The sequence below is a fragment of the Physcomitrium patens genome, chromosome 21 (assembly GCF_059467195.1).
Source record: "Physcomitrium patens ecotype Gransden chromosome 21, ASM5946719v1, whole genome shotgun sequence".
In the NCBI taxonomy this organism is placed as follows: Eukaryota; Viridiplantae; Streptophyta; class Bryopsida; order Funariales; family Funariaceae; genus Physcomitrium; species Physcomitrium patens.
Window position 1 is genome coordinate 9,030,191 of NC_143430.1, and position 14,093 is coordinate 9,044,283.

The following is a 14,093-nucleotide window of genomic DNA, read 5'->3' on the forward strand; positions in this document are numbered from 1 at the left end:
GGTTCCAAGCGCACGGGAGTTCAAGCACGAGGGATGAGGATGAAAACGCAAGTCACAGCGGCAGTCCAACGTGGTAGCCAGAGCAACAGTCAAGCCACGAACGCACAATAGTTGCGGAGGTTATAGAACAAATAGCGTTCTCCTAAATCAACACCATCCCCTCCACGCTAGATGTCTAACGTTCTCATTGTCCATGCTCGGCTCCCAGAACGTACGCGCTGCATTGGCACCACTCCTCATCAAAACGCCTCCATTACCCGGTTTCGGACGCCTTCCTGTCCCGTGCTCGTGACTCGTGTCCAAGGCCTGCTGTGCTGCCTGCAACGCACCTGTGAGCTACTTCTCCACGTCCTGGGTTGTCACTCCCGGCACGAGTCGCGACCCCGTGGCGGACGTGGATGACAAACCCGACCTCTCGCTGACGGTTACGGCGGACACACTGGTGCTGCCGAGGCTATTCAGCCCGACTCTCCCCGCCTATCACTGCGTCAACGGCGCCGCTGTGAAGTCCCCTGCAGGTGCATCTCAGCCTGCAAAATGCTTGCTCCACACCAGCGTCCAGGGTTTACTGTACAGGAAGATCCGGGGATGGTGAACGTGCACCTCGATGCGCTTAACCTGGCGAAGGTCGTGACCGCGGCTGTGGTGGTCAACGAGACTCCACTGCTGAAACCTGCAAGACCCCATGATCCTCTACCCTTCTGTTGACCCAAGGTGCGTCCTTGCGACGGACTGCGTCGCTCAACCTGAGCAGTGCACACGGCAGGAATAGGGTCCCCCCAAGTTGTTGCTGTCGACATTGACCCGAGGCAATCGATGCCAATGTGATCCGATTATTCCCGTCGACAAAATTTGAATACGCTTCACGTCGCTCCATTAACAGCTTCATCCTGTCCCGATTATCGATCCTGCTCATCGCATGCACAGCCTGGGTTCCAGCTTCCGGTGACAGGAACCATCGTCACACGCATGTCACCGACGTCAGTCACTGAAGTCGGGGTGCGGCACGATCAAGCGTGCCGTCCGGAGTCGTGCAATCGATCGTTCACGATTTCACTACGGCAACACTTCCTGCTCTATCTCCAACATTCTCGGTTCCAAGCCAGGGCGGACACGACGATACTTGTGCCGTGCACGTCCGGTTCTAATTCCCATTCCGCCACCAGGACGATCTCAACCGGTGGCCTTGTGCAGTCCTGCTCCCCACCTCACGTTTCAGCGCATTGCGTTTGTGCCCGGGGCCGCGCTGCAGCCCTCGCTGTCACCGGTTTCGATCCACGTTTCCGCACCCTTACCTCTCTCGCATACAACCGGATCGTCGCCGCTCTCCGATCGCGCGGGCTTCGACGCACGCCTCGACGAGCTGCCCACTCGTGCCGCATTCAACGCGCACACGCGGGACACTCACACGACTGCTACCCGCCTCGTCAATACGCGACACCCCAGCATCCAACCACCCACCCGCTGCCCATGCACAACATCCCTCACAGACCCTCCACGACTTCCGCAGATCGAACCACACACCACACCCGCATCCGCCGACACACCCCCCCCCCCACAAGTCCACAACAGCATCACCCCCGCCACACCAACCACCACGCAAATGCACGCATACCAATGCAATCATAATTCTCGGCGTAACGCCACCCCACAACTATTTTATACCAGAGTCGCTCAAAACATCGTCCCACCTACTGCAACTCCTACTTGCCCACGTACCACCATCTCACGTGAACCACACAACTGCCTCCACATTTGTACGTTTCTCTTTACACTCAACTCGCCGTGAAAACGGTACGCCACTTCCCCCTCCCCCCTCCTAACACTCACGCTACTATACCTCCTTCACAATCATCCTCCCTTCCAGGAGACCGATCCCCTCTCCCTCCTCTCCCATCTCCTTCGCGTCCCACCACTTCGCCTCCCATCTCCACCCGAACCCAACGCCTCCGTCTGCCGGAGCCCCCCCCCCCAAAAGTGCTGCTTGGCGCCGCGACTGCCCTCGCCGCATCCTCTTCGCCCTATATCCCGCTTCGCCACCCACTTCACCCCCGTTCTCACTTGCAAGTCGTCAGCATCGAGTTCACCACATGCGTCACCAACCGCATCTGGATCGCTAAATCCCCGGGTCCTGCGACGTTCGCCTGCCGCTGCAGGTTCGACAGCACCTGCTCCAAGATCACCCGGACGTGGCCCGCCACTGTCGGATCCTTCGGATCCAGACACAGCACTGCCTCCTGTATCCATTTCAGCTTGCTCTTCGTGTCCTTCTCGATCTCCACGCCCAACTGTTGCACCAGAGATAAAAGCACGCCCTGACCAAATGGCAGCGCTGACCTCGTGAACACCGACGTCGGGTCCATCTGCACCACCACGCACCCACATCACTGTCACACCATCTCTCCTCTCCACAACCTACGACGCCCCACACCATCCCACCTCAACATCCACCCGACAACTCTCAACCGCGCTCCCCTCCAACTCTCCCCCCTGCGCTTTCCCCGCTTTCCCCGTCCCAAACCTCACACCCCCTTTCTCACTTCCCCACACTCGCTCGCATCGCCTTGTCCGGCGCCACTCCCCTCCCTACAAAATCACTCCACGCTCCCACCCGCCAAGACCACACCCACCAACTGCCTCTCCACGTCCACCTCGTCCCTCCCACCCACCCACAACACCAACACTGACACCCCCGCCCCGCCTGTAACGACTCCACCGCTCTTACCTGGTTGCACAGCCACGCCACCACATCCACATCGTCCGCAGACAGCGCCATGTGGAACGCCTCCTCCAGCTTGTCCTCCTTCACCAATTTTCCCAGCTTCACTGTCGGGTCTATCGCCTTGTCCACGTGCTGGATGGAAAGAAGCTGCATCACCACCACCACAAAACTCACCACAACGCACACATGACCTCCTCACTCCGTTCGTACCCAACACCACCCGTTTCCAAATACACATCCCACGCTGCACCACCGCTCCCCGCCCAAACTTGCCTGCACACCCCTCCCTCATACGCCGTCGCAACCAAACCAATACCGCACACCTCACCATCCCCTACCTTCTCCAGAAAACCCGTCGATTCGTTCCGGTTCGACCCCACCGCTGCGTCGAAACCACCACTCCCCACCAGTGCTACCAGTCGCTTGTTGCTCTCTGCCAGCTCCCCCTTCAGCGACAGTGCCAGCGAGTTTGCTGACGCCACCGTATCCTGCACCCCCACCACCACCTCTGCGTCACAACTCCGCACCCCACGACCACCTCCCTCCCACCACACTCCACCCCATCCCAACCCTATCCGACCCCGCACTCCGCCCACCCTTTCCCCCAACCGCCCACAAACAACAATCCAAAATGCATCTGCTCGTCCATCAACCTGCAGCGTCGACGCCAGAGGCGCATGCATCGTAGAAAACTGCTGCTGCGCTATCGCCACGTGCTCTTCCATCCCGTGCTTGAACGCCGAATCCACCTGCTCAAACATGTTGCGGCACGAGTTCTCGAACGTCGGAATGATGTACCCCTCGAACGAACTCCGAATCGCCTCCTGCAACCACCCCATCCATACCACGTCGTCACTCCCCCGCACCCACCCCTGCCCCTGCCCCTGCCCCGCACCATCCCCCGACCACACCCCTTCCCACCCACGCACCTCCATCCAACAAACACCTCACCTGCAGTGCCTGCTTCCCCACCGTCTGGAATTGACCCTGCAGCTGTCGAGAGATCGATATCTCCAGCTTCGTCATGATCAACCTCTCCAGCTGTGGCAGCAATTTCTCCGCGATGCCCTTCTGCCATTCCACCACACACATCCGCTCCCATCAGCGCCCATCCCACGCTTGCCCCCTCCCGTCCCACCCCCTCCCCTCTCACTCCCCCCCCCCCGTCTATTCCCCCCGCACCACGTCCCGGACACACGCATCGCGTCGCCCACCACAAACACCCCCCACACCCCCAACACTGTACCTGGAACGACTCGCTTATGCCCGCCGCGATCGCCTTCTGTATCGGCGGCAAAATTGCCTGACTGATCGTCGGTATCAGCGCCAGAAACTCCTTCTTCATCCCACGCTCGATCGCTGCTGGCATCTCCTTGTTGAAGAAATTGCTCAGCAGCGTCGTTATCTGCTGCATCTTCTCTCGATCCGCCTTCTCCCTCTTCGCGTTCTCCTCCGCCGATCGTGCCCACATCGCGTCCACGTGCGCCTTCAGAACCTTCTCCATCCGCTGCCCCATCGCCACTGCCAACCCAAACCTCCTCTGTCTCAGTCAACCGTCCACATCCACTTCCCACTACACCCCACTCATTTCTCCACACACACCATCCTCATCACCACACCCCCTCCCCTGCTCACGTACCTTCCAGCCGCTTCCCTTCCTTCACCACTGGCACCGACACCATCGTCGCCATGTGCTTTTGCAATTCCGCCTGCATGTTCACCAGCTGAAACCGTTCCCCGCCACCCCACGCATGTCAATGTCTTGCACGCGCCACTTCCTACTCACGCAATCCATCCCTCCCCCCGACTTCCCAACCATGCACCATCCCCCAACACACAAACCCTCACGCCATTTCCCCTCCCACCTCGCCCCACCCGCCCCCGCCTCTCCGCAGCAACCCAAACCCCCTACCCCCTCTCCCGCTCCCTCACCACGCACCTGATTCAGAGATTCCTGCATCATTGCCACCTCCGCCGCCAACCCCGCCTCCGACACCCCCGAACTCCAGCTCGTCGCCTCGTTCTCCCCCGCCATCGCAGGGCTCAGGCTCAATGGCGCCGCCAACAACGCCGACCCCCCTGACACTGTCCCCCCGCTCGTCTTGTTCTTGCTCTTCCTCTGCTTTGACGCCGCCGACGCCGCGCTTGACGCGCCCGTCTCGCCACCCCCGCTGCCCCTCCCTCCGCCCACGTCCAACCCCTCGTACCCGCCCGCTTCCAGCAGCCCCTCCTCCTCCGTCGGGCTGAACTCTGACTGCCCGTACTCCGCCGACCCGAACTCCGACCCTGCGCCCCCGTCCCCCAGGCTCGCCATCTCCTGCTCGCTCGACTCCAATTCCGACTCCTGCACGCCCTTGCTTGCGTCCGACTCCCGCCCTCCGTCTCCATGCCCGCCTCCTGCCATCGAAAAGTTCACCGTCTCCAGTTGTACCGGCTCCACCTCCACTCCCCCCCGTCCTACCGCACCTCCACCTCCACCTCCACCCCCCGCCTCGCGGTTGCCTGCCCCCACCTGAGCCGCCCGACTCCCGCCCACCAGCGACATCACCTCCTTCGGAGTGATCAGGTGCTGCCCCAGCACGTTCCCCCGCACGCCCCCGCCCTGCATCCCGAACATCCCACGCTGCTCCGCCTCCTCCTCCGCTGCGCTCTGCACCCCCGACTCCATGCTCGAAAAAGGTGAACCGCTCCCCACCGCCGACGACCCCGACTGCGTCGCGCCTTCGTTCGACCCACCCTCTTCGCGACTTTCGCCCTGCGTCCTCCTCATCCCCGCCCCTCCGCTCGCGCTCTCCCTGTACTCGCTCGCCTTCTCCATCCCCCCCGAACCCTGCCGCCCCATTCCGCCGCTTCGACCCCCGCCCACCCTCGCGTTGCTCGAATCCTCCGCTGTCCCCGACGCCTGCCGTCGCAGCCCGCCGGGGCTAAACCTCACCTCCTCCGCATCCTCCCCGCCGCTCTTCGCCACCCCTCCCAACCCCGCTCCGTACCGCTGCTGCTCCACGTTCTTCGTCGGACTCCTCGACCGTGCCAGGATTCTCACCGGCGCTACCGCCACCGCATCCTGCTTCCCACCTTTCTCACCCCCGCCCCCACGCCCTTGCGTCCCCTTCTCCGTCCCCATCTCGCCCCCCGCTTTCCCATCATCCTCCGCCAGCGTCTGCGCGATCCCCGCCGCGCTCAGCTTCGTCGACGCTATCATCTTCGCCATCTCCGTCCGCGCCTGACCCCCCTCCATCAGGTTCTCCAACGCCACCGTGATTCGCCCGTAACCCGGTGGCACGTTCGGAGCTCCGCTTCCCGCACCGTCCCCGCCCGTCCCCGCCACATCCCCCTTCGTCCCTGCCTTCTCCGCTCCTCCTCCGCCACCCCCGGATCCCGCCGTGCTCGTCACCACCTTCACCGCCGCCTTGTCCACCACCCCCGTCGCTTGTCTCGCGCTCTTCTCCGTCGACATCGGCACGCACTGCGACACCAACAGCGAGTACTGCTGGATCGCTAACGTCTGCACGCAGTAGATCTGCACCACCGCCCCTTGTCCCCCTTCCGATCCGCGCTGCTCCCTCACCATCAAGCTCAGGATCGGAATCGTCACCGAAAACTCCGCCAGATACTTCATCTGCGCTCTCCCCCCTCGACCCCCGAACTGCACGTGCACCACATAGATCGCGTTCTTCTTCGCGTTTGCCACCACGATCAAGTTCGCCCCGGGCGCCACCACCACCTGGTTGAAGAATGCCGTCTCCATGTCGTCTCCCGCCGCCGAGCTCGTGAACTCCACCGTCTGGATGCACTCCCACATCACGTTCCCGGATTTCGACGGCGACGCGCTCTCCTCCGGCGCCCACAGCTTCAGCTCCCGGTTCATCTGGTGTCCCTGCCAACGCCAACCCCACACCCTCCCTGCTCAGCGTCCTGCACCCGCCCTCGCCAACCCCGCCACCCACTCTACTCTGCGCTATCCCCAACACACCGCATCCCATTCCCACCCCACCCAAACCCGCTCTCTCATGCCTCACCAACCCCATCACCCACACCGCGCACAACGTCAACAACATGCTGCTCTACGTACCGCAGTGAGCAGCACCGACTGTTCCGGAAACCCCGGCGCAGACAGAAACGCTACGGCGCCCACAACCTCTCCCATGTGTGGAACGAACGAAGACACATATCCGGATCCATTTGGCCCCCAAATTCGCACCTGCCACATTCACCACCACAACTGCACCTCAGATGCACACCACTCTACTCCCCACCCCCACCCTACACTTCCACTTCGCCGCCCTTCCACACCACCCTTCCGCATTCGCCATGCACTCACCGCGGCAATCCACCCCATCCCCTCCAACACATCCATCCCACCAACCCTCATGCTTAACTCGCTCATCACTGCACCCAAGCCCCCCACCCCCACTACCCCTTTCCACTTCACGAGACTCAAAACTACTTGCCACAAATGCTTGTCACTGCCACACCCGACCCACCCACACGGCCCCACAACTCTGCACCCTGCTCTCCGTCACATCTGCACGGCTATCGACTCAACCACGCGCCCACCCTCCCCCCCCCCTTCACCACCGTCACCGCCACCAACAACCCACCAAAGCCCAGGCTCATGACACGCACCGAACCATCTGCCGAAGCGGAAGCAACGTGGCTCTGCGAGTACAACGGTACCGCTAGATCCGTCACCTCCTCCTCGTGCTGCCCGATCAACGTCACGCCCTCCACCAATCCCTTCATCTCACACACCACCGGCTCCTCTGTCGTCGGAACCCCCGCGGGACCCGCTTTCTCCAACTTCTTCAGATCCATCGACAATATGTACTTCCCCACCGCCACCAGCAGAGTGTCCTGCATCACCCGCACCCCACTCTGTCACTCCTGCTCACTCCCCCACTCTCAAACACCCCGCTCTTGCCTCTCAACATCCCACTCACCTTTCCCACACCTTCCACCCACAACACCCACATCCACACCCCGTCCCGCTCCCTTCTTCCCCGCTCTCACATGCACTCGCCCCGACCACACCGTCGCCATACCCACATCACACGCCAATGCACACCACTCCCACCACACATCTCACTCATCTCTGTTCCTGTACGCCCGCACTCCATTTCCTACCAACCACACCCCAATCCTCACTCACTCGCACTGCATGGCTTGTGCACCCTTACGCTGCCACGCTCTCAACTACCCACACTGTCCCAAAAACTGCACCTGCGTCTGCCAGCAGATTCGTGGATTCGTCGACTCCCAGTCGCCGATGAAGTGTACCGCTGCCACGATCTGATCCTGTATAAACGGCTTCCCATCCTTGTCGCGCGACTCCACGATCAGCCTCACGAACACTCTTCCGTCCGTACTCGCGCTGAACATGCAAAACCATCCCAACTCACATCAACCACTCCCACTGCCACACTCACCCACCCGCATTTCACCAAACCGATCCAACTCAACACTCTCCCACTCCCAACCATCCTCACGCGCCCGGCGGGCTATCCAAACCACTACTCAATACCATCACATCGTCGTATATGTCACCTTGCAAATTTATTCACGTTCTCCGCGAAGAAAGCCATGTCCGTCACCCTCTGCCAAACCACTCAAAACCCACTGTCAGCCAAACATTACCCCGTTGCACCCCCTCCACGCTGTCATACTACTACCGCTCGCACACCGTCTCCCCGACAAACCTCCCACCACTAAGCACCACACCCGACTCACAACTGCACGGAACCGCCCAAACTGACATCGCCGCCCATGCCCGCCACTCATAATCACCGACATGGCAATCTCTGACACACACACACACACATATACAGAGAAACGATAACCAAAATGCCCCCGCTGCTTCACATGGATTTCACCGCCACACACTCCCCCCCCCCCTTCCCTTACCTCACCGTGCCCCCGCAGCAGCGTCTTCGATTCTGCTGTCGGGTTGATTATCCGAATATTCGCCCCTCGTAGCCCATAGCAGATGAAATCCTTGTTCACTGCTATTTGCCTTCCCAATATCGGCTCCGGGTCCGACCCGTATGCGCAGATCGATCGAACCTCCAGCTGAGGCTGCGCTTCGTCCGCCCTCCGCACGTCCACGTCGTACACGATCCGCTCTCCCTGCAGAACCCTCCCCCGCGGCAGCTTGCTGTCCTGCAGCGCCTTCGGCAAACCTGCGGGAACCGTGCTGCTCGCCACCGTGCCCGCACTCGCCATCGTCATCGCCGGCGCTTTCGCCCCACCGAACTTCCCCTCCGACGCCGCCACTTCCAGCTCCGGCACCACGCTCCCCGCCGCGCCATCGCCCCCACCCTCCGCCGCAGACTGTGTCGTCAGAAGAGCCATCAGCCGGGCGCCGTCCAGCGGTGAGCTCGACACTCCCACCGCGCCCCTCTCTTGCCCGACTGACGCCCCCGCCGCGCTCGACGCTGTCGGCGACGGGTGGGAGCCACCTCCGCCACCCAGCGAAAAATCGCCCGCTTTCGGAACAGGCAGCGGACCGGGGGCACCACCGCCCCCCGCATACCCACCACCCCCCTGTCCGCGATCCCGTGCAAAGTAGAATGGGTTCGGAATTGCACCCGCTCCTTGGGGCACGTTCGCCGCGTTGAACATCGCCCCACCGCCTGGAAGCGGGGGGAACGAACTCGACTTCGGCGCAACGCTCGCACTCGGGGCAAAGCTCGCGGTGGGGAACGCCGACGGAACTGGCTGCGAGTAGAATCCACCCGACGTCGCGGGATGCCCACCTTGACCCTGCGAGGGATGAATCTGCGGAGCATACTGCCCACCCCTCATGTACTTCTGCGCATCAAAACCCCCAGGCGGTCCCGGAGCTCCCATCCTCTCAACTCCACTCCACACCACGCTTCAACGCCACACCACTCTCATGCCACTCCCAAGCCTACTCCGCGTCCTCCCCTACGGCCTCACCTGCCATCAACCCCACTCCACCCCGCATCAGAACATGCCCCCCCAACCCTCCCGTCTTCCACACCCCGCCTCCTCGCGCGCATCCACGACCACAACCACACACTCACAATCACCCCACGCCACGCTCACTCGCCAACTCCCAACCCCCACGACATCAATCGCCACCACCGCTGCCGACCTTCCTCCCAAAATTCTCACGCCACCTCTGTCGCCCCTTCCTACTGCACCCTCTATGCACACTCATCTCCCAACTCCAACGTCATGTCCTCGCAATCATCACCGCACCTGCCACCGCCCATCCCCGACTCCGGACCGGCCACACCCACGCCGGCCACCATGCGCGCTCTCCCCGACACTACAAACCCTTCCAACGTCTTCTTCCTCCACTCCCCTCTTCGTGACAACCCACGCCTACCACCTCCGACCGCCAACCACGGTCCGCGATTCCGCCCAATTCACCAACCACCACAACTGTTTCGTCGACACTTGCTTTGTCCCGGACATGATGTTGCACTGCACGGCCCGGCCCGGCCCTCCAGGGCATAAACCTCCTAGACTCCTACTTCCAACTGGACTCCGATCCCTGGCTCTACAGTCACCCCGAATCGATCACCTTCCAAGGTCCACACGCCAGAGTACAACGCAATCCCCCTATCACCACCAACACACACACACACACTACCGGTCCGGCGTGTCCAGAGAATCGGCACCGTCATGCGGCATACAAGCGCGCGTTGTTACGTTCTCTGTCCCCACGATCATCCTAGCAAACGATCGGTGCGCTCAGGAAATCACCACAATTACCCTGCTTCCTTCCGAGCTACAAACTCCAGCTAAATTGCGGGCGTCTACAAATATGCATCTCCAAGGGCTCAGATTCATATACCCACCGACACCACCAATTTGCCTGATGTCAGCGCCCATTAGCTGGACTGCACTCCACTTGTTGCTTATAATTGTATTTGCCGAGCTGCTCGTTTATGGTAACAAGAAGCTCTCTATCGACGAATTGTTAATGAAATTGTTAAGTTTACAACACCACCCCGCTTATGATTACTGGCTTAAGGAATACAACCTTTCTAGCTACATCACTGAGCAAAATTGAATTCGATGTACATACCTTGTTAATCTCGTAAAGCGCGGCAGCGATCGGCAAGGAACGAAGCAGCCCTAACAGTCCAGTGAGGCACCGCGAGCCTGTTAAGCGGCAATGTCAGGAACAATAGTTTGTGCGGAATGAGTTTGCGAATCTGTAGGGCAAAGCGCAAGAAGATATCGTCCCGAGAAAGAGTCCTTTCCGTATAACTAGGGTTTGAGAACGGAGGGGATGACCCACTCGCTCACTTGGTGCGTGGACTTCTGCCTATGGTTGGATCACTAGACTCAGTGCGTAGACTTCGCACTACTGTTCCTTCTGCCGACTCAACTCATACAAATACAGACCGGCATGTCGACCAGTACGTTATTTACTGTGTAGTGTTTTTACTGTGATGCTTTTCGGCCTTGCCGTGCAATTCAAGTCTCTGATATGTCCATATTATTCAACAGAGCTCTTCCTGTCCCCACTGGTTTTGCAAATTGTCTCCACAGTTCAGGAAGAGTTGAGCCATTATTAGCTACTGTCTATTCCAATACTGAATAGAAGTCTTGTTCTGCAGTGGGGGTGAGGTCTTTAGTGCTATCAAATCAGGCATGTGTATGTATCCCACAGATTGGAAAAATAATAATCATTAAAAGAACAGCAAAAGCTTAATTCAAAATAAAAATACAAACAGGAACAAACAACAGAACAGTGTGATAAAAGCATTAAAGGTCACAAGGCTCCACAGTCTCCACAGTGGAATCCAAGAACAGTCTCCACAGTGGAATCAAGTACATGGGTTGCATTGATGTGGATATCCATAAACTCCATGGACATCCTTGTCAGTATCAAAGGTTATGTCAACAAAGACTAATTGTTTTTAATTGTCTTTTGTCTCCATAGAATGAGAGGTATAGCAACCATTGTTTTTTCTAATAGCCAGATATTTTATTTTTTAGTTTATTTTATTTTTTCATCTTCTTCTTCAGGCTTATTTCCACGTTTTACTGATTTATTGTTTTTGTTGTTATTTTTAAAATTTTCTTGACATTCATGGTGCACTGATGCAAAGTTAGAAGATATCATATGATATACACATGTGAATCTTTTCATTATAAAATTATTGGTAATTAAATTTTATTTTTAAAATTTATTGGATTTATCAAAAATATCATTTATTTTTAAATGTGATAAATATGAAAATAAAAAAAATAAAGTGTCTCAAGACTTACTATTGCAATGAGCTAAAATATTTTGGACAATGTTGTCTGAATAAAAAGAAATTCAAGCCTTATAACATAATGTTAATTGGTAATTATATTTTATTACAAAATAGTAGTATTTCGTCATAGTATGAATTATGTGGCTAGAATTCACTAATTTGTTATATTTATTTATTTATTTATTTTTAAGAATTTTATCACCTTATTTTCTATCTTTTTTTTCTATTCATATATCTATGAAAATACAACAAAGAAATATACACTTAATGGTACTTTTAGATATTAAGTATACCATATTAAACTATTGAAGATTTTATCTAGTAATAAAACTACACTTTGGCCATGTGGTGCATATGTTAGAAACTTGCCTTGCAAGTTAGACACATATCAAATGACTAAAGAACATTATCATATAGCTCTCTAATAAGATAATATATATAGAGATAATAATGAGGTTTTCTTTACTCTTAATAATTTCTTTCGTATTCTTAACCTTGTTTTTAGAGTCTCAAGTCTTCTTATCTTTGGCAATAGTCATTATAGATTTTATATTCTAACCATCTTTTAATATTTATTTACTATTTTTAGTCATACAATAGTCTATTGACTCTTTCATTACTTTGTGATTCATATCTTAGAAAATTTAAGAAGAATATAATTTTTTATTTTAATTTTGTATTAGAAGTGAATGAATTATTCCATTTCTTTTGTTGCATTTTAAAGTTTGCAAACTACCTATGTTAAGGACAATAACTCAATGAATGCAAATAAATAAGTAATATATTTTTAAATAAAGATAACAAAAAAAATAAAAATAAACATATACATTCAAGAAGAGACTAAAATGACTATTGCTAAAAGACAAGAAAACTAGACATCCTTAAAACTAGACTAGAAGCAAGAAAAAAATTAATAAGAGTGAGAAAGACTTGATTCTTGTCTTTATATATATTATTTAATTAATAGCTATATAACAACGTTCTATAGAACCTCCAATACACATCTAACTTGCAAGATATATGTTTAACTTATAAAATAAGTTTCATATATGTGCACCACATGTTCAATTTATATCACAAGTTATTGACATGTGCAATACATATCCAACTTGTTGACTTAATTTTTAACTTATCAATCACCTATAGACATGTATAAAAGCAAAGACGCAGCTATAAAGCTTCTAAAAAGCTTCTTTATAAGATATTATCAAATTTATTTATTTTAACTTGCTTCTACCAATTCAAATTATTTTGGTAATCATTGGAATAAATATGGATGTTCATAATATTATCCTTCTTTCTAAGAATAAATTCCACAATGAGCAATGATTATATGTTGAAGAAGTGGAAGATACAAAAAATTGTATTTGTTACAAACTATAATCTTTCTTCTCTTCAAAGGTAGTTGATAAGTTGTCTTAGCCATTGATTGTATTCCATACTTATGTAGTATTGTATATTGTGAAGTCTTAAATCCAGAAGGAGTCTTAAAAAAATTACAAAATAAACATAAAGAAGTTATAAATTAACTTTAAATATATATATATATATATATATATATATATAATAAAAAAATCCTAAAAAAATATCAAAAAAATATTTTTAAAATATTAAACATAGAAATCTTATATGAATCTTAACCAAATCCTAATGTAATCCTAAACAAATCCTAATGAAATCTTAAACCAATTCAAATCAAATTTTAATCAAATTCTAACAACATTCTAAATTAATCTTAACAAAATCCTAATCAAATCCTAAACCAACTCTAATCAAATCCTAAATCTTAATTATATCTTAATCAAATTTTAATATAACACTAAATTAATCTTAATTAAATCCTAATATAATTCTAAACCAATCCTAAAAAAATCCTAAATCCAAACCAAATCTCAATGAAATCTTATTAAAATCCTAATCAAATCATAATAAAATTCTAATGAAATCCTAAATCAATTTTAATTAAATTTTGAATCTTAATCAAATCTTAATCAAATCTTAATATAATCCTAAATCAATATTAAATAAATTTTAAATTTTAATCAAATCTTAATCAAATCTTAATATAATCCTAAACCATTTCTAAATAAATCCTAAATTCTAATCAAATCGTAATCAAAACTTAAATCAAC

At 53.3% G+C, this 14,093-nt stretch overlaps 1 protein-coding gene across 1 annotated transcript; it reads right to left on the bottom strand.

Annotated features, from left to right (window-relative positions):
• Window positions 1-1,628: 1,628 nt before the first annotated feature.
• On the bottom strand, window positions 1,629-10,949 carry LOC112274162 (enhancer of mRNA-decapping protein 4). The gene is made up of 14 exons (XM_090245576.1): window positions 10,779-10,949; window positions 8,624-9,658; window positions 8,267-8,316; window positions 7,943-8,093; window positions 7,349-7,576; window positions 6,795-6,923; window positions 4,662-6,599; window positions 4,362-4,446; window positions 3,969-4,243; window positions 3,674-3,793; window positions 3,376-3,546; window positions 3,061-3,210; window positions 2,726-2,869; window positions 1,629-2,363 (listed from the first exon to the last, which is right to left on the bottom strand). The coding sequence occupies exons 2-14, from the start codon at window positions 9,566-9,568 to the stop codon at window positions 2,058-2,060; spliced, it is 4,692 nt and encodes a 1,563-aa protein (XP_090101702.1). The 5' UTR covers window positions 9,569-9,658; window positions 10,779-10,949; the 3' UTR covers window positions 1,629-2,057.
• Between the last annotated feature and the right edge of the window lie 3,144 nt (window positions 10,950-14,093).

Bases quoted from the DNA above. Each gene is read 5' to 3' on its own strand.
- LOC112274162 (XM_090245576.1), bottom strand. From the start codon at position 9,568: ATGGGAGCTCCGGGACCGCCTGGGGGTTTTGATGCGCAGAAGTACATG. The intron at 6,600-6,794 runs GTACGTAGAGCA...TGGCGTTGGCAG, and splicing joins AGTCGGTGCTGCTCACTGCG to GGACACCAGATGAACCGGGA. The intron at 2,364-2,725 runs GTAAGAGCGGTG...GTGGTGGTGCAG, and splicing joins TGGCGTGGCTGTGCAACCAG to ATGGACCCGACGTCGGTGTT.